Source organism: Nelusetta ayraudi, unplaced genomic scaffold, assembly GCF_046127955.1.
Source record: "Nelusetta ayraudi isolate G7.1 ecotype Tasmania unplaced genomic scaffold, CSIRO-AGI_Nayr_v1 ptg000040l, whole genome shotgun sequence".
Classification (NCBI taxonomy): Eukaryota; Metazoa; Chordata; class Actinopteri; order Tetraodontiformes; family Monacanthidae; genus Nelusetta; species Nelusetta ayraudi.
This window is the reverse complement of record NW_027466090.1, coordinates 115,615-141,705: the sequence shown is the minus strand read 5'-3', so window position 1 is coordinate 141,705 and position 26,091 is coordinate 115,615. Positions and strand designations below refer to the sequence as shown.

The 26,091-nt window shown below is 47.4% G+C and overlaps 3 protein-coding genes across 3 annotated transcripts; 2 read left to right on the top strand and 1 right to left on the bottom strand.

Moving 5' to 3' along the window:
- Positions 1-7,209: 7,209 nt before the first annotated feature.
- On the top strand, positions 7,210-13,943 carry LOC142892933 (medium-chain acyl-CoA ligase ACSF2, mitochondrial-like). Its single transcript, XM_076033082.1, has 16 exons — positions 7,210-7,458; positions 8,742-8,937; positions 9,025-9,153; positions 9,638-9,691; positions 9,779-9,897; positions 11,152-11,314; positions 11,398-11,493; positions 11,591-11,742; positions 11,823-11,911; positions 12,000-12,076; positions 12,233-12,340; positions 12,419-12,567; positions 12,680-12,821; positions 13,365-13,475; positions 13,567-13,635; positions 13,722-13,943. Exons 1-16 carry the CDS (start codon positions 7,346-7,348, stop codon positions 13,770-13,772), a joined length of 1,818 nt encoding a protein of 605 aa, XP_075889197.1. The 5' UTR covers positions 7,210-7,345; the 3' UTR covers positions 13,773-13,943.
- ndel1b (nudE neurodevelopment protein 1-like 1b) lies at positions 13,933-22,630 on the bottom strand. Its single transcript, XM_076033083.1, has 9 exons — positions 22,472-22,630; positions 20,070-20,166; positions 17,870-18,023; positions 16,816-16,964; positions 16,429-16,565; positions 16,163-16,330; positions 15,971-16,062; positions 15,704-15,849; positions 13,933-15,422 (listed from the first exon to the last, which is right to left on the bottom strand). The coding sequence occupies exons 2-9, from the start codon at positions 20,153-20,155 to the stop codon at positions 15,332-15,334; spliced, it is 1,023 nt and encodes a 340-aa protein (XP_075889198.1). The 5' UTR covers positions 20,156-20,166; positions 22,472-22,630; the 3' UTR covers positions 13,933-15,331.
- A 461-nt stretch (positions 22,631-23,091) lies between these two features.
- On the top strand, positions 23,092-25,735 carry LOC142892936 (RING finger protein 222). The gene has a single exon (XM_076033084.1). The coding sequence runs from the start codon at positions 23,482-23,484 to the stop codon at positions 24,100-24,102; it is 621 nt and encodes a 206-aa protein (XP_075889199.1). The 5' UTR covers positions 23,092-23,481; the 3' UTR covers positions 24,103-25,735.
- The last annotated feature ends 356 nt before the right edge of the window (positions 25,736-26,091 follow it).

Here is a 26,091-nt window from a genome sequence, read left to right as displayed (position 1 = left end):
AGTTTCAGCCTTATTTCAATGCAAGTCTATGGGGTGAAATTTCAACTTTGTCCTAGAGACATGGGGCCACTTGCTCTTTCATCAGGAGCCCCCAAGAAGCGCCCACAGCAAATATGGGGCTTCTAGTACTTGAGGAACCCTAACCCTAACCTTAACCCTAACCCTAACCCTAACCCTAACCCTAGCTTCAGCCTTATTTCAATGCAAGTCTATGGGGTGAAATTTCAACTTTGTCCTAGAGACATGGGGCCACTTGCTCTTTCATCAGGAGCCCCCAAGAAGCGCCCACAGCAAATTTGGGGCTTCTAGTACTTGAGGAACCCTAACCCTAACCTTAACCCTAACCCTAACCCTAACCCTAACCCTAGCTTCAGCCTTATTTCAATGCAAGTCTATGGGGTGAAATTTCAACTTTGTCCTAGAGACATGGGGCCACTTGCTCTTTCATCAGGAGCCCCCAAGAAGCGCCCACAGCAAATTTGGGGCTTCTAGTACTTGAGGAACCATAACCCTAACCTTAACCCTAACCCTAACCCTAACCCTAGCTTCAGCCTTATTTCAATGCAAGTCTCTGGGGTGAAATTTCAACTTTGTCCTAGAGACATGGGGCCACTTGCTCTTTCATCAGGAGCCCCCAAGAAGCGCCCACAGCAAATTTGGGGCTTCTAGTACTTGAGGAACCCTAACCCTAACCCTAACCCTAGCTTCAGCCTTATTTCAATGCAAGTCTATGGGGTGAAATTTCAACTTTGTCCTAGAGACATGGGGCCACTTGCTCTTTCATCAGGAGCCCCCAAGAAGCGCCCACAGCAAATTTGGGGCTTCTAGTACTTGAGGAACCATAACCCTAACCTTAACCCTAACCCTAACCCTAACCCTAACCCTAGCTTCAGCCTTATTTCAATGCAAGTCTATGGGGTGAAATTTCAACTTTGTCCTAGAGACATGGGGCCACTTGCTCTTTCATCAGGAGGCCCCAAGAAGCGCCCACAGCAAATTTGGGGCTTCTAGTACTTGAGGAACCCTAACCCTAACCCTAACCCTAGCTTCAGCCTTATTTCAATGCAAGTCTATGGGGTGAAATTTCAACTTTGTCCTAGAGACATGGGGCCACTTGCTCTTTCATCAGGAGCCCCCAAGAAGCGCCCACAGCAAATTTGGGGCATCTAGTACTTGAGGATCCCTAACCCTAACCTTAACCCTAACCCTAGCTTCAGCCTTATTTCAATGCAAGTCTATGGGGTGAAATTTCAACTTTGTCCTAGAGACATGGGGCCACTTGCTCTTTCATCAGGAGCCCCCAAGAAGCGCCCACAGCAAATTTGGGGCTTCTAGTACTTGAGGAACCCTAACCCTAACCTTAACCCTAACCCTAACCCTAACCCTAGCTTCAGCCTTATTTCAATGCAAGTCTATGGGGTGAAATTTCAACTTTGTCCTAGAGACATGGGGCCACTTGCTCTTTCATCAGGAGCCCCCAAGAAGCGCCCACAGCAAATTTGGGGCTTCTAGTACTTGAGGAACCCTAACCCTAACCCTAACCCTAGCTTCAGCCTTATTTCAATGCAAGTCTCTGGGGTGAAATTTCAACTTTGTCCTAGAGACATGGGGCCACTTGCTCTTTCATCAGGAGCCCCCAAGAAGCGCCCACAGCAAATTTGGGGCTTCTAGTACTTGAGGAACCATAACCCTAACCTTAACCCTAACCCTAACCCTAACCCTAACCCTAGCTTCAGCCTTATTTCAATGCAAGTCTATGGGGTGAAATTTCAACTTTGTCCTAGAGACATGGGGCCACTTGCTCTTTCATCAGGAGGCCCCAAGAAGCGCCCACAGCAAATTTGGGGCTTCTAGTACTTGAGGAACCCTAACCCTAACCCTAACCCTAGCTTCAGCCTTATTTCAATGCAAGTCTATGGGGTGAAATTTCAACTTTGTCCTAGAGACATGGGGCCACTTGCTCTTTCATCAGGAGCCCCCAAGAAGCGCCCACAGCAAATTTGGGGCATCTAGTACTTGAGGATCCCTAACCCTAACCTTAACCCTAACCCTAGCTTCAGCCTTATTTCAATGCAAGTCTATGGGGTGAAATTTCAACTTTGTCCTAGAGACATGGGGCCACTTGCTCTTTCATCAGGAGCCCCCAAGAAGCGCCCACAGCAAATTTGGGGCTTCTAGTACTTGAGGAACCCTAACCCTAACCTTAACCCTAACCCTAACCCTAACCCTAGCTTCAGCCTTATTTCAATGCAAGTCTATGGGGTGAAATTTCAACTTTGTCCTAGAGACATGGGGCCACTTGCTCTTTCATCAGGAGCCCCCAAGAAGCGCCCACAGCAAATTTGGGGCTTCTAGTACTTGAGGAACCCTAACCCTAACCCTAACCCTAACCCTAACCCTAGCTTCAGCCTTATTTCAATGCAAGTCTATGGGGTGAAATTTCAACTTTGTCCTAGAGACATGGGGCCACTTGCTCTTTCATCAGGAGCCCCCAAGAAGCGCCCACAGCAAATTTGGGGCATCTAGTACTTGAGGATCCCTAACCCTAACCCTAACCCTAACCCTAGCTTCAGCCTTATTTCAATGCAAGTCTATGGGGTGAAATTTCAACTTTGTCCTAGAGACATGGGGCCACTTGCTCTTTCATCAGGAGCCCCCAAGAAGCGCCCACAGCAAATTTGGGGCTTCTAGTACTTGAGGAACCCTAACCCTAACCCTAACCCTAGCTTCAGCCTTATTTCAATGCAAGTCTATGGGGTGAAATTTCAACTTTGTCCTAGAGACATGGGGCCACTTGCTCTTTCATCAGGAGCCCCCAAGAAGCGCCCACAGCAAATTTGGGGCTTCTAGTACTTGAGGAACCATAACCCTAACCTTAACCCTAACCCTAACCCTAACCCTAACCCTAGCTTCAGCCTTATTTCAATGCAAGTCTATGGGGTGAAATTTCAACTTTGTCCTAGAGACATGGGGCCACTTGCTCTTTCATCAGGAGGCCCCAAGAAGCGCCCACAGCAAATTTGGGGCTTCTAGTACTTGAGGAACCCTAACCCTAACTTTAACCCTAACCCTAACCCTAACCCTAGCTTCAGCCTTATTTCAATGCAAGTCTCTGGGGTGAAATTTCAACTTTGTCCTAGAGACATGGGGCCACTTGCTCTTTCATCAGGAGCCCCCAAGAAGCGCCCACAGCAAATTTGGGGCTTCTAGTACTTGAGGAACCCTAACCCTAACCCTAACCCTAGCTTCAGCCTTATTTCAATGCAAGTCTATGGGGTGAAATTTCAACTTTGTCCTAGAGACATGGGGCCACTTGCTCTTTCATCAGGAGCTCCCAAGAAGCGCCCACAGCAAATTTGGGGCTTCTAGTACTTGAGGAACCCTAACCCTAACCCTAACCCTAACCCTAGCTTCAGCCTTATTTCAATGCAAGTCTATGGGGTGAAATTTCAACTTTGTCCTAGAGACATGGGGCCACTTGCTCTTTCATCAGGAGCCCCCAAGAAGCGCCCACAGCAAATTTGGGGCATCTAGTACTTGAGGATCCCTAACCCTAACCCTAACCCTAACCCTAGCTTCAGCCTTATTTCAATGCAAGTCTATGGGGTGAAATTTCAACTTTGTCCTAGAGACATGGGGCCACTTGCTCTTTCATCAGGAGCCCCCAAGAAGCGCCCACAGCAAATTTGGGGCTTCTAGTACTTGAGGAACCCTAACCCTAACCTTAACCCTAACCCTAACCCTAACCCTAGCTTCAGCCTTATTTCAATGCAAGTCTATGGGGTGAAATTTCAACTTTGTCCTAGAGACATGGGGCCACTTGCTCTTTCATCAGGAGCCCCCAAGAAGCGCCCACAGCAAATTTGGGGCTTCTAGTACTTGAGGAACCCTAACCCTAACCCTAACCCTAGCTTCAGCCTTATTTCAATGCAAGTCTATGGGGTGAAATTTCAACTTTGTCCTAGAGACATGGGGCCACTTGCTCTTTCATCAGGAGCCCCCAAGAAGCGCCCACAGCAAATTTGGGGCATCTAGTACTTGAGGATCCCTAACCCTAACCCTAACCCTAACCCTAGCTTCAGCCTTATTTCAATGCAAGTCTATGGGGTGAAATTTCAACTTTGTCCTAGAGACATGGGGCCACTTGCTCTTTCATCAGGAGCCCCCAAGAAGCGCCCACAGCAAATTTGGGGCTTCTAGTACTTGAGGAACCCTAACCCTAACCTTAACCCTAACCCTAACCCTAACCCTAACCCTAGCTTCAGCCTTATTTCAATGCAAGTCTATGGGGTGAAATTTCAACTTTGTCCTAGAGACATGGGGCCACTTGCTCTTTCATCAGGAGCCCCCAAGAAGCGCCCACAGCGAATTTGGGGCTTCTAGTACTTGAGGAACCCTAACCCTAACTTTAACCCTAACCCTAACCCTAACCCTAGATTCAGCCTTATTTCAATGCAAGTCTATGGGGTGAAATTTCAACTTTGTCCTAGAGACATGGGGCCACTTGCTCTTTCATCAGGAACCCCCAAGAAGCGCCCACAGCAAATTTGGGGCTTCTAGTACTTGAGGAACCCTAACCCTAACCCTAACCCTAGCTTCAGCCTTATTTCAATGCAAGTCTATGGGGTGAAATTTCAACTTTGTCCTAGAGACATGGGGCCACTTGCTCTTTCATCAGGAGCCCCAAGAAGCACCCACAGCAAATTTGGGGCTTCTAGTACTTGAGGAACCCTAACCCTAACCCTAGCTTCAGCCTTATTTCAATGCAAGTTTATGGGGTGAAATTTCAACTTTGTCCTAGAGACATGGGGCCACTTGCTCTTTCATCAGGAGCCCCCAAGAAGCGCCCACACAAAATTTGGGGCTTCTAGTACTTGAGGAACCCTAACCCTAACCCTAACCCTAGCTTCAGCCTTATTTCAATGCAAGTCTATGGGGTGAAATTTCAACTTTGTCCTAGAGACATGGGGCCACTTGCTCTTTCATCAGGAGCCCCCAAGAAGCGCCCACACAAAATTTGGGGCTTCTAGTACTTGAGGAACCCTAACCCTAACCCTTACCCTAGCTTCAGCCTTATTTCAATGCAAGTCTATGGGGTGAAATTTCAACTTTGTCCTAGAGACATGGGGCCACTTTCTTTTTTCATGATACCTCATTTCTACTGTATAATTTAGGAAAAAATCCACCTCAAAATAGACATGATGTTTCGCTGAATTCTATATGTTGAAAAGTCTTGGGATAAGCACAGCAGAATTTTTTTAAAAGGTGGAATCGAAACCTCAGAAGCGCCCCGGCGAATGTGGTGCCAACTTCAGCGTCCTGAGTTCGGTATAGTTCAGTACAGTTCAGTTCAGTTCAGCCGTGCTCAAGTTTCCCGCCAACCTGAGGACGAACACTTGGCGGCCGCGACCCACCGTTCCAAAGACAACAGTGAGCCCACTGGGGTGGGAATTCTGGGAAACCAGACTCGCCTCTCCGATGAGAGAAACGTCTGCTGGCGCGCCCGCCCAAAAAAACAACCCGTCATTGTGTGTCTGTGAGGTCTGGCATCGCGGCAAGCGTTTTGGCCCCCGTTTCAGGAAGAAAACATGGAGTAGCGGCTTGCCTTCAGCTCACGACGCCAGAGAAGAAACCCAATAATAGAATAACAGTAGTCTGGCTCTGCGAGTTTCCAAGAGGGCCTGCGAGCAGTGACACCTTCGGTTTGTTTTATCGTCGGCATGAAGGAGAAGATGAGATTGACGAGAAACAATCGCCCTCCCGTCCCTCCCAGCCGATTGTTTTATTCTATACATTAGGGCTGTCAGGGCTGTTGCAGACTACGGAGCCCCAGAGGGGACATGGGGGAAAAAAAATAAAAAGAGGTGGGGGGCAGGGGGGAAGAGACCACTTGTCTCAGGATCCTGAGTTAACTAAGTCAGGATCCTGACTTAGCTATCTCGAGATCCTGACTTAATTAATCTCGGAATCTCAAGATAACTTTTCAAGGCCACTGTACTTCCGGAGCTGTTCGAGATCAATGCACTTCCAGATTAGTTCAGCAACCATCGGGATAGCTTAGCGGCAATGTGGAAGCATGGAGGAGGATTTAGAGGACTACCTTCGCGCCAGAGAGGTCTCACAGGAGAATATAGTGAGAATGACCGCTCCATTGATGTTGTTCTTGTCTTCAATGACAACCTAACTGACACAGAAGAACATTAACGTCACTACGGAGTCCCCGAGGGGACATTCAGATCAGGGAAAAAAATATTTTTATTTTTATTTTATTCATTTATTTATTTATTTATTTTGCCCCATGTCCCCTCTGGGGCTCCGTAGCGCAGACTGTTTCTCATCATTGAAATATTAGCAGGAGGAGTGGCAAGTCTCAACCTGTATTGTTCCTGCCAACGACTGACTGAAGGTCTGTGGCGATTGAAAGACTGATGCTGTTGGATTTCATCAACTCAGCGATTTACAAAGTGCACTGCCAATCTGCAAACAACAGCTTTGATTGAACATTAACAATACTGAATGACAACACATTTCACACCTTTAACCTCATTATACCCAATGCAAGATGCTCATTTTGTCATCCTTTGAATCTAGCCGAGCAGTTTTGCAAAATTAAGTATGCCCAAAAACAGCCCAGTGGGCTGCATATTTAGCCCTCTGTTTGCTGCAACAGCTGATGATGATGACGAGGAGACCGAACAAGAAAAAAAAAGAACAACTCGCCTCTCTTTCACTTTTGAAAAGTCATGTTTGGGGAGTTTCCAGACAGGGTTTAGACCAACGTTATGTGTTGCAATGCGTTGCTCAAGTTGATTTTGCGAAAAAAAAAAATTTTTACCTCCCACTCAAATTAACGAACAACACTGCCAACAGGAAATACAGCGGGCTGAATCACAGTAAAAAAAAAAAAAACTAAAAAAAACGTTCTATTCTTTACTCTAATCCTTCCTGGTGTGTCTTTTTTTTTGTTTGTTTGTTTAAAAAAAAAACGTTTGACGAAAGCTAATACAAAGGATTAATTCAAAAGGATAAGACATGACAGCTCCAGCCCCCATACAGTAAAGTGGGCGTTTTTTTCATGACCATTCAGCTGAAAGTAATGATTGGTTTGGGGCGTGGCTGAGCTTGAAAACGTTTCACAGGTATGAGGAATGAGCGCTGGTAAGATACCTTCAGCCAATAAAGGCAGAGTGTAAGTTAAAGATTATACAAGGGGTAGTGGAGGGGGACGGGGGCCAGTGGAGCTCGCAGCCGGTTGTTGTGCCTGTCTGTGTCTTCTGAGTGGAAGGTCTGCACTCCGGTCAAGCTGCTGCAGAGCCTATTTAGGGGGAGTTTCGGGGGGGAAACAATGATTTCTCTGTCGCTGCGTAGGTGCTGCACCAGAAGCCTCAGGTCTTTGGAGGGAATCCGACTCAGCAGGACCTGGCGGTTATGCAACCTGGGAGCAGTGCAGCTGTCACGGTGAGTGGCCTGTGCGGTCAGGGATCACGTGGGCGATCGCCTGGTCAGGGAGCATGTTTTCTTATGTGTTTTTTTGTTTTTGTTTGTTTTTTTAAGCGAATGTGCCACGTTTTAGACTGACCAAACTATGTCAATCTGGCCAATGCTGTCATTTATTAAATGCAGCCTTCAATCATTTGTTTTTTTTGTTTGTTTTTTTAACTTTTTAACTTTTTAACCTTTTTGGAGAGGAAGGTGATTTCACATTTCAGCTGTGCATGTGCACACTAATGTGTCAGAGCAGTGGAGTGAGTGAACACAGTTCATTTTGTAGGTTCATTAGTATAATAGTCAGGGCCATCAGTCAGTTAAGCCTAGCTAGCAGCTACTAGCTAGCTACTGCCTTGTTTTTTCCCACTGCATCTTCTTTTCTATTTCCATTTGTCCCCTGTGTTCACAATGGCCTAACATCTGATGTTGCAGCGGCTCCTCGAACAATAGTCTGTCATGAGTACTTAATCACCTGGATTGTTCATAAGCAGCTCAGTGGTTCAGACTTTTCGTCACACAGAAATTGGAAGTTTTGATCTTGGTTCTACTTCCCTTTGACTTCCTCAGTCTAAAACAAAGCACATGGACTTTCCAATAAAGGTCACTTTATTATTATTTATTTATGAAAATGGCACTATTTCTCTAATATTGACATTTAAACTGAAGCTTTTAATTGTTGGGGTGAAAAACAGGTTGTCCTTCTCCACACTATCTGACTCTGTTTCTTCCTGTTGTTGACCACATCACTGATAATTAATCACAGCTGCTATGAGAACTGTTTATTGAACCATACAAGTAGAGTTGCCACCCGTCCCGTTTTTCCCAGAATTGTTCTCTTTTTTCACCACCTGTCCCGGGAAAAATAAAATCTCTCCCGGGACACAATTTGTCCCGTTTTTTAGGGAAAATTACGAAACCTCATTTGATCTCCATCTGTGGTCTAGATGGGGTTGCCAACCCTCCCGTAAAATACGCGATTGTCCCGTATTTGGCAACTAAAAAACCTGTCCCGTAATGAACTGATACGGGACGCACTTCACTTTGTCCCGCATATTTCGGGGATGCCACCCCCCCCCCCCCCCCGTCGTCGACAGACTTGAGAGATCAACAACCCCCCCTGACCCGCCCCCCAGGATGTCCCGGATTTGAAACTCTAGGAGGTGGCGCAACCCTACATACAAGCCAAGCCTGTTTTTGTGATACCATTGTGGTCTGCCGACACACTTGTCTCTCATCCTGTTTTTTACCGGCAGGTCGCTCCACGTAGACACTCCTCCCTCCGTCCCCACCCTGACCAGCAGCTATGTCCACGGCACCTCCTCAGCCTCCCTCCTCCACCATACTGTCAGCCAGAGCCTCGACTCCTCTGCCCAGCGGTGGCCCGACCGGGAGGCTGTGATCTTCCTGCAGGATGGCATTCGCAAAACCTTCTCGCAGTTTCAACATGACGTGCGTGTTCGTCTTTTAACGGCGTTAAAGCATGCACGCCGTCTTGTCCAATCTTGTCGTTGGGCTGAAACTGTTGTCTCGGTGCAGGTGGATAAAGTGGCTGCAGGCCTCCTCGCTGTGGGTCTGAGTCCCGGTGACCGCCTGGGTGTCTGGGGACCCAACACGTACGAGTGGATCCTTTTCCAGTTTGCGTCAGCCAAAGCTGGAATCATAATGGTCAGTGTTTGGGTGAACGCCGCAGAGTAAATGTCACGGTGCAATCGTGTGTGAGAGTATGAGTTGCTTTGTTTCTGCTCTGCAGTTGTAAAATGACTTCAGACCGTTGACCTCAATTATGACGAAACACGAGCCGTGCGGTGTGTGCTTTGATCATTTTGCAGTAGGAGGTGTTGAAAACATTAAAAAGTGTCTTTATCCTCCTCTTCAAATCCTCCCTTAAAACCCACCTGCTCAGGACTGCCTTTTCTCTCTGATTTTATATGTTTTGCAAATTTTGATATCTTTGGTTTTACTTGTTTGCAACTTTTTTTAAAACCCTTTTTTACAGCCTGTGTGTTTTTATGATTATTATTTATGATGTCTGTACGGTGTACTTGAGTGCCAGAAAGGCGCCTTCAAATAAAATGTATTATCATTATTATCATTATCATTATTATTATTATTATTATTATTATTATTATTATTATTATTATCCGTGCAGGTGTCATTAAACACGGCGTATCAAGCCCGGGAGGTGGACTTTGCACTAAAGAAGGTGAGATAAGTTCTGTTGTGAGGACGTCTGAGGTCTGAATGACTTTAGAATACCGAGCTCATTGTTTTCTTTTTTTCGAATGTTCAGGTCCAGTGCAAAGCTGTGGTCTGCCCCACCACTTTTAAAACACAAAACTACTGCGACATGCTGAGGGAGATCTGTCCGGAGATCAGCACGTCTAATGAGCGCATGATCAAAAGCTCCAGGTCTGTCACAGCGCCAAGTACTGAGTCCAGCAAAAACCACAATGTCACGCCCAGTGTCGCGGTGTCTGGGGGACAACGTGAAGAGAGACCATTCCAATTTCTTAATCAGATCAGATCATTTGAATACTTACATAATGTGATCAGATATCCTCACAACAACAATAACAAAACTAAACTTACACGCTCTAACTTAGGGGTGGGCAAACTTTTTGTCTGGTGGGCCACAATAGCTTCTAAAATTTGACAGGGTCAGGAAGGGGCCAGGCAGGAGCAGATGGATGGAGTGTTTTGGGGACCAACCTTATAGGAGAAAAAAAGATATTGTAGGATATGTAGAAAATGTGCTTTCATGTCAATTTAAAATGAAGAAAAGCATGACAACAACATTTCATGTCTGTGAAGCCCTACGGCATTTAGCTCTTTATTGAAATAACTCTTAAAACACTGAAAAAATGGTTGTTGAAAATACAGCTATTTTATTTACTATTAGTACAATTTCTTCAAGTTTGGTCGGCCCAATTAAAAAGGTTAACGTGCCGCATATGGCCCCCGGGCCGTAGTTTGCCCATGCCTGCTCAAACTAATCATTCACGGGAATAAATATCATTGAAACAGAAACCTGGGTCTGCCTCTAGTGGTCAAAAGTGGAATTGCATAAAGTGTGTCTGCTTGGTAGATCAGTGCTGCTTACCGGCGGCGACGATCTGACTGCCTTCCTTCATAGCCGCTCCTCGGCAGCGCAGCAGCCAATCACCAGCCGCGTAGTAGTACTCTGCCATGGCACACGCCCCTTTGTGGTTTTGGGGTCTGGTGACTAATAATTAACTTTGTGTTGTTGGAATGTAAGAAGGTGCGTCTTATCTGCTAAGGATCTCGTATTATTTTCGTGTCTTGCTCGCATGATTCATTATCTAAAGAAACTATACATCTGCAGTAAACGGCTTAGAATTCGCCCTCTGTTTACGGACCAGCACTGAAACTTAGCTTTGGTGTTAGCGTCCTGTTAAAAGTGATGTTTTGTTGGACCTTCTCCATGTTTGGAGGTGGGCAAAAAGTTTTTCTCTGAGCTCCTGGCTGGTTGTTGCCACTAGCCAGGGAGAGGTAACAGCTCCCTTTGTGACGTCACATATGGACCGAGCTTGGACATTGTGTTAGAAGTGACACCATGTGACGACCTTGCAGAGCTTTCGTCTCTACCGAGTGTGTATTTGTGGATCATGCCACAACGCTGAAGACGCCCTCTGGGTCTCCCAGGTTGCCGGATCTGAGGATGGTGATCGTGATGGACAGCAGGCAGCCGGGGATGCTCCACGTGGACGACGTGATGCAAGCAGGGGAGAGTCGGCACCAGAAGGAGCTGTCGGAGCTGCAGGGGAAGCTGTCTTCCGACGACCCCATCAACATCCAGTTCACCTCGGTAACCGCCGGCGTTCCGTCAGGAAACGGCAGGAGACATAAGAGTGGAGCCGCTGGAACCAGGTTGTGTTTGCTCTGTTCCAGGGGACCACAGGGAACCCGAAGGGGGCCGCTTTGTCCCACCACAACATTGTCAACAACGCCTACTTCTTTGGTTTGAGGATGAGATTTGACATCAGAGTGAGTCTATCATCATGTCTGCATCAGGCAGCTAAAACAGCCCTAGAAAAGTTTTTACTTTTTTTTTTTTTTTTTCCTTCTTTCATCCTCCTTTTAGCCTGAAGTGCGGATATGCGTACCGGTGCCCCTGTACCACTGCTTTGGCTCTGTGTTGGGTGGGATGATCATGGCGGTGCACGGCGTCACTCTAGTCTTCCCCTCCAACGGCTACAACAGTGAAGCCAACCTCCAGGCCATTCAGACGGAAAAGTAAGCGCCCTTATCTCTGCAAGGCACGTGTGTTCGCTTTTTGCACATGCGACCTTTTGCCCTTCTTATCTGCTGACCAGGTGCAATGTGGTCTATGGCACTCCGACAATGTTCACCGACATGGTCAACCAGGATTTGCATAAGTACGACTTTTCGTCAGTTGAAGCCGGTAGGACACCTGACAGACATTAACTTTGGCCAGAAGAACAAACAAACATGCTTGCTAGACAGCCACTGACAGCAACCTCTTCTTCCAGGTCTCATGGGTGGTGCTCCATGCCCGGCAGAGATTTTGAGAAAACTGAGAACAAACATGAACATGAAAGAGATAACAGTAAGCAGCGGTGCACATCCCCCCAAATAAATAATTAGATAAAAAAAATAAAAAAAAAGTTTGCCAGTAAGATGCAGAGACACAATCAATTCATAGTGAACGCTGTTCACATGGAGCCATGAAAAAATGTGCATTCTTTTTTTCTCCCCATAACAGGTACTTTATGGAACGACTGAAAACAGCCCGGTTACATTCCTTGGATTCCCACAAGACTCGGATGACCTGAAGCTGAATACTGTCGGCTGTATCATGAGCCACACGGAGGTATTTCACCCCCAGACTTGACCTACCGTGTCTATGCCAGACACGCTGGGACTTACTCCTCTGTGACTTTTCCTGTAGGCTAAAGTGGTGGACACCGATGGGCAAACTGTCCCTCTGGGGGGCACCGGGGAGCTGTTGATCCGAGGCTACTGCGTGATGTTGGGATACTGGGATGACGAGGCGAAGAACAGGGAAACCATCACTCCGAGCCGCTGGTACAAGACCGGGTAGGTGCACTTTGGCCCATGTGTTTGTTCTAAGATTATGGTGGGTTTCAAAGTCCATGTGAATGCATGAACCGTGCACAACGCTCACCCCCAGTTGGCTCTGTGCACACAGTGACACCGCCAGTCTCAACGGCCTGGGTTACTGCCGCATCGAAGGCCGCTTGAAGGACATGATCATCCGCGGCGGGGAGAACATCTACCCTGCCGAGGTCGAGCAGTTTCTGCACACACATCCTAAAGTGCAGGACGTGCAGGTGCGAATCTCAACCACCAGAGGGCAGCAGAGATCAGAAGCGGTTAAAGGTCCCACTTGATGCACATTTTGTTGCTCCAGTGGAGCATCTGTGCAGGATTAATTACTGAAAACCTCAGTATGTTTAGCCCTCTGTTTACAACCTCCTGGTAAAACATTTTAGCTTCCCGCTGAGAATGAAACTTCGTTGGACTCGCGTGATTAGGATTCTTTTCAGTGTTCTAAGAGTCCTTTCTATAAAGAGCAAAATCCTGAGGGGCTTCAAGGACAGATATTTTGTTGCAATGCTTTTGTTCATTTTTAATAGACATTACATATCCCATGATAATGTTTATTTTTCCTCCTATGAGGTGGGTCACCAAAACACTCCTTCCATCTGCTCCTACTCTGGCCCTAATGTCAAATTATAGAACGCATTGTGGGCCACGAGTCAAAGTTTGTCCATCCCTGGGCAAGAGAGTCATTGGAAAACATTTCTAAATGGAATCTTAGCAAAGCATGTGAGCTTTTCTCGGTTCTTCTTTAAAACATGCTTGTTTTGCAGGTGGTTGGTGTGAAAGACGAGAGGATGGGGGAGCAGGTGTGCGCCTGCATCCAACTGAAGAACGGCCAGACCTCGAGTCCGGAGGAGATAAAAGCCTTCTGTAAAGGCCAGGTGAGAAATGGCTTCAAAGAGGGAGAGAGAGAGAGAAAACATCTGCAAATGTTTTCAATTTTCTGACAGATATTTGTTTTTCCTCCACCAGATTTCTCACTTCAAGATCCCGCACTATGTGACGTTTGTAGACAGCTTCCCCTTGACAGTTTCCGGAAAGGTACGTCTGCTTTTCCCCATTAACTTCCAACACATGACTGCTTAGGTTTACAAAACTGGGTGTGACATTTTCCTTTATTTCTTAAGGTCAAGAAGTATGTGTTGAAGGACATCGTGGAGGAGGCCCTTGGCCTCTGAGCCTGTGGAAGCTGCCCATGGATCACTGGGGTTAAATTGTCAAAAAAGGCTTGGAATTATTATACCTTTTACTCCATGTGTGTATTTTAATGTACAGGAAATTAAGATTTTAAGTAGTGCACTATGTAATTTATCATCTTTAATTAATAAAATAAACCCCTTTTAAATTTTTGTTGCCTCAGTCTGTATTTATTTGTTTAAACAATTTTAACAAAAAAAAATCTGATATCTCAATATAATGGCTTCAACCATCTGGTATTTGGACATGCCATACATAATCTGAAATAAATAAGGTACATTAATGCCAAACAACAAAAAAAAGAAGAAAGAAAAGTCAGTATGTACAAATACGGTCGGCAAAATTACAATCCTTTTCAGTTACATACACCGACGGCAGGACAGGATTTATTCGCAGGCTCGGAGGCCCATCAGGACTTCGCCGTGTCAGATAAAAATCAACGGCTTTTACAAAAGTGGAGAAAATGTAGGTCAAATGGATTTTGGCAGGGATTAAAAAAAAAAAAAAATAGATAATTTTCCAATTTCTAATCTGCTAAAAATCACAGGTCAAACTGACATCAGTCATATTGGCTGCAGAGAAACAAAGGCAGCAAAGAAACCAGCAGCCAACCAGGGTAGCAAAAATCTCAGAACATCTCCCGTTAGTCTTAAAGCCTTAAATCTGTTAAACTTTTTTCTTTTTTTTTCTTTTTCTTTTTTAAAGTGGACAAATCACTGCAACGTGTGCGAAGAGCAGTTTGAGTGCAGTCTGAACCCGACGGACAGAACCAGCTGAGGTCTGAACTTTTAACACTACTTCCAAATAAATAAAACAGCAAATAGCTGGTGAGGAGAGGAGCGTCCTCAGCGCCGCTACATGGCTTTGAACGATCAACATTCACTTCAGTCAGACACACACAAACGCACAAAATAAAATGGCAAAATAAAATGAAATTAAAAAAAAAAAAAAAAATGCATTTAAAAGCAAACCGCGAGATAAATTAGTCAGTATGAACATATCCCTTTTAAATAAAAATACATTCTAAATCAATCTGTGCAATTTAATTAAAATAATAAAACAGGAAGGAAAAAAAAAAAGAAGCTGTGGCCATTAAAAGACCTTTTGTCGGGGGGGGGGGGACAAGCAAAGAAACTGAAGAATAGAGAAGCACAATGCCAATGTGGCGACATTCATACAAGCACAGTTTTAGGCACATGCACGTATGTGGTTAAAGTATATGCACGCATGAAGATGCACCCAGTGGAAGGTGCACACAGAGCTGCAACCGCCGTCTTGTTCTGTAGCCGAGCTCCCTCCCTTAAACACTGTTTGAAAAAAATAAACAAAACAAACAAAAAAACAAAGCAGCATAATCACACACACACACACACACACACACACACACACACACACACACACACACACACACACACACACACACACACACACACACACACACACACTTCTTTCAAGTGTCCTCTGTTCCTGTGTGTCCGCTGCGTTGCAGTCTCAGTGGAGTTGTTGCCGTTGTCGTGTTGCGTTGAGTTGTGTGGCCTCCTCACACGCTCAGTGGCAGCATGCCGGGGGGGGGCACGGCTCTGGTGGCCGCCATGGAGGTCAGCGAGCCGGGGTCCAGTCCGTTGACGGTCCTGCAGTTTTAACCCAAAACACACACACACACACACACACACAGTGTTGAAGTCAAGATGCCACCGAGCGAGACCAAGACACTGTCAAGACTCGAGAGCATCGAGATCGAGACCAGAACGGTCTTCAAAAAACCCCAGTCCGTCCAGTCCCAGACCCATGTTGGTCTCGAGACCAAGACCCATCTCGAGTACTACAACAATACACGCACAAGCACGCACACCATCACCAACATGCACTTCATGAAGAGACGAGAGAGCGTGGTCTGGTATCAAAGACTCACGTTTTGTCAAAGTAAGTGGTGTGCAGCGAGTGCGAGAACTTGGTCGCGTTGCCGTTGATGACGGCGCCGTTGTCCTTGGAGAAGTTTTTCCTCGCCGCCTGGTCCTTCGCAAAGTTCCGACAAGCGGCCAGTTTGGACTCCAGAGCCTGGTCGGGGGAAAAAAACACAAACGCACATCCGAATTTAGGCCAAAGAGCCACGACTTAAAAATGAACCCTTCCCCTTTTATGAACAAGCGAAAAACAGAATGTGAATGAAGACACCGACCCCGACTTTCCTCAGGAGATCGCCGACGATGTTGAGCGCCGAGATCCTGGCGGAGGGTGTGAGTGACGAGCTGCCGCACCCGTTGGTCAAGGCTGCACACGAGCGCGAGGCAATGTTAGACAACGACTCCCTTCAGGCGGCCAGCGAGGAGCCCAGAGCAATTTGAGAAAATGAACAAGTCAATAGAAGAACCTTTGGGCCCGATGAAGGAGTGCTCCAGTCCTTTTCCCACTGGCGTGGCCGGCAGCGACAGCGAGGCCTGGACCGCAGAATCCATCTTGTCGATGTCCAGGGTGGGCGAGCTGGGAGCCGACATCCGGTCCGTCGTTCGCTCCCGCACCGCCAGCTCCTGCCTCAGGTCTGCGGGGGAGGCGGTCGAGTTAGCCGAGTGAGAACGTTCTCCGCCGCCCCCCTAACTGCTCCAACCCCCCCCGGCCCCCCCGGTCAGTGCCTCTTACCCCGAGCCTCGTCCTTCAGCCGCTGCACCGACACCAGCAGGGACTCCTTCTCGTCCAGCTCGCTCTCCAGGAAGGCGTTTCTCTCGATGGCCTGGTTCAGGCGGCCCTCAAAGTCCTCCAGCGACACTATCGTCGCCCTGCACGCACACACGCAGACAGACACACACAGACAGACACACACAGTGATGAAGATGAATTTGTCTTTTTTGTCAAACTCTGCATCTTAATCTAGTTTTCAAAACATTTGGCCTACAAAAGTCTCTTTAGAAAGGTTTTGTAAAATAGATAAAACAGCTCGCGATTGTAATCAGCTGTTTTTTTCCTTAAACACATTCGCATTAAAGCGAACCACACCACCACTGTGATCCGACACTGAGCCACTCGAACCTTTTGGCTCTCTCCAGGTCGTCGTTGGCCTGCTCCAGCTCCCGCACGTATTTGTGTAGCTGCTCCTTGATGCTGCGCGTCTGGCCGAGGTCGTCCTCCAGCCCGGAGATCTGCTTGTAACTCTGGGCGTACTGCTGCTCCAGCTTCTCCTGAAGGACGGCGCACAGCGGAAAACTCATTTAGGACTTTGTGAAGCCAAAAACAGAATCAGAAAAAAAATCCTAATTTTATGATTTTAGAGATAGTTTTTTAAAACGGTGCATGTTCCGCTTGCCGCCACCGGAGGGCGACTGTGACATCTCAGCCTCACTTTGAGGAACTCTCGTCTTTTTCACAACAGGAATAAACAGGAAGTGAGAGATACGCAACGAAGCGGTTTCATTTCCGCTTTGGGACGTGTGTAGTGTGTCAGCACCAGTTTTTTTGGTTTTTTCCATCATTACTCATCCGCATGACACAATAGCAGCCCTGCGACAACCTGATGAATCATGGGACAGTTCTGGTGCTCTTCCACATTATTTCACTTTCAAAGAGCCTTTATGTTCCCTGGAGGGCTGGGGAGGCCCCAGCGGCTCATTTGTCTTGTGGTGCGTTACAGTAGGGTTTTTCTGCAGGGCTGCATGCTGCCATTGTGGGCCCCTGAAGCACAAACACAGGAAAGCCGGACCTGCGACCCCTTCGATTCACCCTCTGATTCATTTTCTATCAAAAGCAAGCAGCAAATCCACAGTTGGTCCCTGTACTGTGAATAAGAACATGTTCTGGATATTTGAATACACTTTGAATGACCTGCCCGGGTCGAACCAGACTGCGCTTTCTATTTTTCTCCTCTTCATCCCGGCATCCACTTATAGGTTGCTGCGGGATTATTACCTAAGAGGCGGCTTTCTTAAGACCCAACACACAAAATAAGACACTAGAACCGTGTCCTCTGCGTCCCAGCGGAGGATCAGATAACCACTTAGGTGCGAATTGGTTAATTAGCCTTCAAACTCGCTGACTGACGTCAGAAGCCGACCGTCGGAGCTACGCTGAGCCCGACCGGCCCGGTTACCTTGATGTTGGCCATCTCGTTCTTCATCCGCTCGTTTTCACTCTGCAGGTCTCGCAGGCGGTGTTCCGCCTGGCAGAGCTGCGCCTCCAGCTCGGCCTCCAGCTCTCGGCTCCCTTCCTGGAACTCCTGCAGCTCCTCTTGGGCTTCCTGGCAACTGTGGGGGTGAACACAGAGGCAGGTGAACAACCACGATGAGGGTTCATCGAATCGAAGAGAGCTTTTGCTTTTCTTTCCTGTTACTTTCAGCCTTATATTTGTCGGAGCCTCTGGAAATACGCTCCTGTTTGGAAGTTTCAATTTCACTAATAATTCACAAAATATCTTGGCTATGTCATGAGAGTAATTGTGTACATCATTGGGAGGATAAAAGCAGTCCAGGTGTCTCCACCAGTCAATTTCCAGCAGCCTATTCAAGCCTCCACAGACCTCCTGACCCCCTGACAGGCTGAACAGGAGGTCTGCAGCTTCTAGAAATCTCGCTATTGTCCTGAGAGGTGAGCGCCAGACGTGGCTTCATCTCCGCCGACCACAAATAGACCTGCAATGAAGGAGCCAGCCAGGTATTTGTAGGTTTGTAACCTTCGCTGCGGCCTCCTGGCCAAACAGGAAGCGGCTCAGCGCCGCTGCCAAGTTAAGCGCTCTAAATATACGGCTGGGGGGAGACAGCTGAACTGAGACGGGAGGGCGGCTTCAGAGGCGCAGGAGTCGGGAGAAAACAGGCACCGTGATCGTGAACCCTCAGCTGTGAGGAGGGGGTCAAAGGTCAAAAGTTTTTGGGGTGGGTCAGAGGGAACGGAAAGAGAGGACGGAGGCTCAACAACAGGATGTGAAACATTTCAGGGCCGACTTTGAGAGGAAAGAAGAAAAATGTGTGCAGAACACACACACACACACACACACACACACACACACACACACACACACACACACACACACACACACACACACACACTGATATTAACTACCCATGTAAAAAATATTGAATTAATGGTGACTAATTTAATTTAATTTAATCGATTAAATTCTTAATCGACAATTAATCGATAATCGATTAATTGTTAACATCCCTCGTGCACATACACATACACATACATACACACACACAGTCGGGGGGGATCAGCTCACTTGTGCCTGAACAGTGAATCAGTTGTTGTGCCGGGGTCGTTCCACACATACCAACAGCACCGTCAGCGGCTGCTACATCAGCACAACAAACCGCTGTGACTGTCCTGTGCAACAGCCAGCCACCTCGTCCTCTTTCACACAGAGTGTGTGTGTGCATGTGTGTGTGCGTGTGTGTGTGTGTGTGTGTGTTGGTCAGAAAATGCTAGTCTGCTCGCATGAGAGCCGAGCACAAAAACCGAGCTGCTAAGCTGACAAAGAGACATTGCCGCAGACAGCGTTACAATGTCGGAGCCCTCTGGTCTCAGCGCAAGGTAAAGTTTATTTTTAGAGAGATAAGATCCTAATAGGTGACCAATAAAGGCTGCAGGTCGTCAGCGGTATACAGTTACACCACCCTGACAGAGTGCCACGCCACACTTGACGCTCGCTACCATCTTTTTCCATGATGCCGTTTGGAGGCATTTTTTTGTTCCTTCTCCATTTTGTGCCCGCAGAGAGCCGGCTGAGGTTTAACCCCCTGCGGGTGTCAGTGCGCTGGATTCGCACGTCGCCCCGTCGGCGAGAAGTCACAGTCGCAGTCGCTTCCTCCACAGCAAAAACCACAACAGTTTGTGGTCGCTGATTTCATAACGCTTGTGCCATCGGTTTGCCCTTTAAAAGGCAGCTCACAAAGTTTCCGGGCTCTTACAGTAAACTTCAAAAGTTTGGAAATGATGTGGTTGAATGTGATGGTCCTCTGGAACTCAGGGCAGTAATTTCGCTGCCGCCACGAGGATTTTGGTCGGAAAGCCGTTCTTTTAAAACAAGAGGTCGCAAATATAGAGCCCGGTGTTACATAACCCGGTCAGAGCTGAGAACCAGGCAGAAGCTTCGTATGCAAACATTTCCGTGAACATGCGGGAGGAGTACACACACACACACACACACACACACACACACACACACACACACACACACACACACACACACACACACACACACACACACACACACACACACACACACACACACACACACACACACACTCAGGTCAGTGGGAACGTGGCAAGTTGAGCAAGCGCAAACACAAACCTACCTCTTCTTATACTTGAGAGCCTGAGACTTCCAGTAGTCCACTTCCTCATCCTTTGACGTAAATTTGGGAATCATCTCTGTGTCCATGTCAGGGCAGCCTGAGGATCCAACAACAAAAAAAAACAAAAAACAAATCCATTAGCATCAGAGACGGCCGGATGGCGGCACAACACGTCGACGATTTTGCATCAGCGAATTTGCAAACTCGGGTACAGCGCGTCTCGCACGCACTTTATCTCAAAAGCTAAGGTGAGATTTACTCATCATTTATAAGTGAAAAAAGACAAACTGCTCCAAGGAGGGAAAAAAGAATGGTTGTCTCATCTGGAAAAAGATGATTAAATAAAGCTGGGACTCTGCTGAACTGCATCTTTTGTAATAGAACTTTGCCTGACGTTACAGGAATACGACGTGTTTGGCCTCTACATGCAGTGGCACTGAGGTTCAGGCTACTACCACACCTATATAGAGGGACAATTACATTTCATAATGCTGAAGTGGTTGAGGCTTGATCTGATCAACCTGACAGCCACACTGTGGCCCATGAGTCGTTCTCTAAACAGCCCGTGAAAGTGTGCCGCCGCCTCCTCCTCCTCCTCCTCCTCCTCATTAAATGTCTACGCTCAACACGTGTCATCAACATAACTAATTCAACAGCAGCAACAAAGTCATGCCGACACCGAATACCAGAGGATGTGCTCTTGCAGCTTTGTCTAGTAGTTCTCACTGCGGGTTTAGTGTCTTCTGCACTTCTCCCGTCATAAACATAAACAAAAACAAAAACTCTTCACTGGGCACTGTAGGCAGTTGCTCCTCGTTTCTAGTGAGATTACAAGCAAGACTGTGATCTCTCTGTGGATCTACAAGGCTTGTTACAGGAAATTATTACATACATCTGGAAACGGCTGCCTTGGGGAGTCAGTCTGCAAGGGCTCGGAGGAGCCTGCAGCAGCTGCCAGTGACACTCCCATCATAACAGCAGTGGACATGTAATGCCATCAGAGATTCCATCTGAGCAGCAGGAGATGTGGCACGCAAACAAGGCGCCTCAGCCAAAAAAACAGGCCAAGCTAACAGCAGCAACCTGGATGTTTCTATATTTACCGTGACCGGGGAGTTTTATCTGATTTTTGTTTTTTTCCTGTTGAAAAGAGGTGGACCGCCCGCTTGCTCGCTCGCTCGCCCGCCTCCTCAAACATTCCTTTGAGATGGCGTCACTGACAGTTTTACTCGCCACAGGCCTCTCACGTGTCCGAACACTGCTTCCGAAAAACTCAAGGGAAGAAGCGGACCCAAAAATACAAGGCTGGAAAAGGGAGGGTGGGCTTTTTGCCGAGCTGGTCCAGACAGAACACGTTTGGCTGAATCTTACGGCCAGGGAGGGGCCGTCATCTGGCCATCTGACCAGCGGATAATCCAAAAGTATTCTCAAGTTCTCAGATCTTCACTTCAGGTAAACGGAGAAGACAACACAGAAGGAGGAGATCAGATTACCTGGGATGTTTTCCTTTTCATGTACAATTGTCTACGGTGTGCGTTGTTTGCCTGTCTCATCTCACAACACACTGTTGTGCATGACTACGATCATTTGTTCATTTGGCTTATATTCAGTGTGCATGTAGTTGCCACAGTGCCGTTTCGGGCTCTATTTTCTGCCTGTCGTTCGAATGTGTGGCCAGTCCTGGCGATGGTGACACTGCTTTTTGTAGAGCCATCTGGGCATTGCTGATGGTGAAGGTGCTGCAGTTCCCTTTCCAGCCTTCTAGTCTTCACATCCTCTTTTTTTTTTATTATTATTACTATTTTTAGACAGCTGACTGCGTACACAGCCAGTTTACCTTCGGGCACCGATGCGGATGCGTTTATAAATAAGGTGGCTTATCAGCGTTTTATGTGTAACTTGACAGGTTCAGTACTTTGTCATTTACAATACGAGCTTGACAGGGTGTGGTGGTTGTGTGTATACACTTTCACTACCCAGCGGTACAATTGGTTGCCGGTTCTCTATACTACCGTGGATGTAGTGCGACCAAAAACCACATGGAATGAAAATACCGACGGGAGACCAGGACCGTTTCGGTCATTAAAGCTAGCGCTAATGACCGCAACGTGCATCTATTTACTAGTGGCTTTCTGACAAGCAGGCACGGAAGCGTTACAACGACGCTCGATACACGTTGTTTAAAGAAAGGTAATAAATTATGTCAGTGAGAACAAAGCAATTGTGCGAGTTTTTTTTTTTTTTTTTTTAAACACAAACTAGCCGGTGAAGCCGTCGACATTTCACAACCGAAGGCGAGCTGTCATTCCACCGACTAACGGCTAACTATCGGCTAAACACGAAGGAATAATTAATGAACGTGTGGGGGAAAAAAAATGACAGTTTCCGGTTTAGGACGGTACCTGCTCATGTCAAGTCGTCCTCCAGCAGTCGCCTGTGTTCCGTGTGTCGCTATCCAGCTGCTGTGAAGAACCGACAGTCGCGCCTTCGCCCCCCCTGGCACCGGCCTCGGCGATACTGTGGTGACTGACTGGGCTGTGTTTAGGAAATTGCCAACGCGTCTCCCGGAACCGACGTAAATCCTGACGCGGACGTACGAGCTGACGTCACTGGTGACGACGTCAGCGTTGGGCGGTGCTGACATAGAAATAGACGTAGTAGACAAAAAGGTTTGAATCTAGATCTGTGTGTGTGTGTGTGTGTGTGTGTGTGTGTGTGTGTGTGTGTGTGTGTGTGTGTGTGTGTGTGTGTGTGTGTGTGTGTGTGTGTGTGTGTGTCTATTAGGAGTTCCCTGGAGTGACCACAAGGTGGCAGCCACCTTCCAGAGAATTGGAGCCTCCTGGAAGAGTACAACAGTGGTTGGGGAAAACTCCTTAGGTGACGCTCTACACACCAAGGACTGAATTTTGGGATTTCTGTCATAAGAATTCTACAATAATTATTATACAGCTGAAAATTATAGAGATGAATGAAAGATCGAATCACCCCCCCCCCCCTTTTTTTCCCCTTCGACTCTGAAATGACTGTTGGTGTTTTGTATTGTTTGTTGTTTGTGTATCTGTGTTGTTACTTGTTACATGTCTGACTTTTTTCCTCTAACATTTTACATGTATTTAGGTGTACATTGCGGCTGTTCAATATGTGTTTCTGATTCCAAATCACTTCCAGCGCCAAGCACTGCAAACCAGCTTGACCGCTTCCACTGCAGTGATTCCCCCAGAGGAGTCACCGCAGCCACAGGTGGCATGGCCTGTTCCTGTTTTACAAGGCGCAGCTCTCGCCTCCTCCCACAGCTGAGCTGAAAGCAAAAGAAAGTCATGCGCTGAAAGACTCGGATTCGTTGTTCTCCCACCGACCAAAAAACACCAAACCATCCAAACGACTGAACAGCCTAAAAGACTTTCTCCGTCCTATGGCGGCATTCCCCAAGGAAGACGGCAAGGAGGACGCGCAAGAGTGCCCGGTGTGCTACGAGAGCCTGTCTGGCGCGGAGAGGACCCTGAGCTGCGGACATGTGTTCTGCCACGACTGTCTGGTCAAGACGCTGGTCAGCGTCAACTGCGGCGGCAACGTCAGGGACACGATCGTCTGCCCCGTCTGTCGGCACCTGACGTTCATCAAGAAGCAGAAGGAAGCGCTGCAGCTGGACAAGCGCACCGGGGACGCGCAGACCCTCGAGGTGCCTCTTCCGATCCCGACGGTGGCGGCGGAGAGTGCGCGGCGCATCCACGGACAGTCCCCCGAGGGGAGAGGGACCTGGGTCGGCTCCTGCTTCAGGGGGATCTCCGAGCGCGTCCGTCGGCAGAGACTGATCAGCCCCCGCCACAACGCGTCCCAGATCTTTATCATAAGCGCCGACGGGCGACCCATGGCCGAGGGCGACGCGCTCACGGTGGTGGTGAGCGACGCGCAGCCGCAGCGCAGGCGCAGGCGCCGGGTGTGCACGACCGCGCGGTGCCTGTTCGTTCTGCTGTCCGCGTTCACCGTCCTCGCGCTCGTAGCCGCTACTTTGCCGTGGATTTTATTGGCGTAGGGCCTGTGTAGTGGCGGACGAGTGAATGACCAAGTGCCAATGATGAACTCATGTTGCTTGTTAGAAATAAAATAATGTTTTGCACGAGCGTAATTTATTTTTTTGCTGGCCGGTTCTGGTACTTGGTCTACCGAATGTCAGTCTGGTTTTTATTAGGATGTCAACTTAACAAGCATTCCCTATGTGCTTTATGTGAATGACCAAGCAACGGCTCAAAGTGAAGTGAAGTGCAGGGAAGTGTTCACAGTGACCTGTTTTGCTTTACATTCCTGTCTGTGACATGTTCTGTCTGTGCTGCAAAGACAGGAAATGTGCAAAAACGAGCTTGCAATACAAAGGTGTCATTGTGAAGCAATATGATTGAAAGCTATAACGTTGAAAACAGTAAAACACAAGTGGATCCCATTGTCGGCAAAGCAGCTGAGTTTATTGAGTCAACTCGTTTGTATGATACACTGTTTCCAAGCAACGGCGAGCAGAACACGAGCTGAGCTGCTGCTGTTACAGCATTCTTTCAACTCATTCAAACTCCAAGGTAGCATTTTCAGGCAGGTTACATGTTGGCAGCAGCGCCTGTGAATGAGCACAACAACCCTTTAATGAGGCCCTGTGGGTCACGCTCCATCACAGTTAGAAATGACAGGACAAAACTGAGAAAACGTCACTGATCAAAGTGGGAAAACATGAGAAAAATGTTGGGTGGAGATGCACGTCGTCATCTTATGCAACGGTGGATACACTCACCTTGCATCGCACACAAAGACGTTGTCAACAGAGCCGGCCTTGAACCGCTGCGACAGAAATAATTGATGCGCCGGTTGACGGTTTGGTGGAGAAAGACCATGTGGACGGCGGCTGGCGGCTGTAAGGAGAGACTCTGCACGACCGGGGCGTTCAATTACCTCCGCCTCGTTGAGGAGTCATATTGAGATGAGGCAGTCAGCTGCATTGTGTAAGAGGCGGGTGTGGATTCTTTACAGGAGGGAGTGATGTCGGTATCACCCAGCCATCCAGCCAAACACAAACACTCCTGCGCAAAGGCCTCAGCCATCCTGCCGGTCCAGTCCTACTGGTTGCATTCATGTTTCACCTTCTTTCTTTGTTCAGCAGGCCAGTTTCTCAGGGAGGGAGGAGAAAGTTAATCTATTATTTAGGAAATGATCTCCATTTGGATTCTATTCTCGTTTCCTTTTGTGTTTTAAATGGCCAGTTGAAATGTATCAAGGTCAAGGGTGCAAAGAGAGCAGCTTTGCTGTCATGTTTACGCTAACAAGAAAGCGATACACCTGCAATTAGAAAGTTAATCGCAATTCAACGTTTTGACGATGAAAAAGTCTTTGTTGTGCTTATTTAAGGCCGAGCGTCTTTGCATGAACATGTCCAGAAAAAAACTCAAGGTGTGTGTGTAGCAAAAGAGAGTCACTGAATGCAAAAACATGCACGTGTTTTGTTAGTAACAGGCAATTATATTAACATGAGAGGTGATAATGTGCCCTGAGTTTCAGGATTGACACATCATAAAACGGGTATTGATATTTTCAAATGAGGATTAATATTTACATTCTGTGTATTCATGACCATTAGATGCCGCTAAATCTCACACAGTGGGCCTTTAAATAAGACAAATTTAAAAGGCAACAAAAAATAAAACCCACGCGAGTCAGATGGGATTATTAAAAATGTAGAGTTTAATATATATATTCATTTATTTCTGACATTCTAATAAGGATTGCAGGTAGGCGTCACAGTACACACTGTGTTCCACTTGATATGCTAAGCAGAGGAGGGAGGGGTGGGGCATGGTGGGCTTGACAAGCGCGGCAGGTTTCCGTTTGTTTTGTTTTTTTTATTATTATTTTATTCTATTATCTTCCCTGTTTGTACACTAGTAGTGAAAGCAGGAGGCGGTACATCCACAGGCAACATCTACTCCTCCACCGTATTGCTCAAAAAAAACCTCACAAAAGGACCCTGTCTGTGTGATCCACA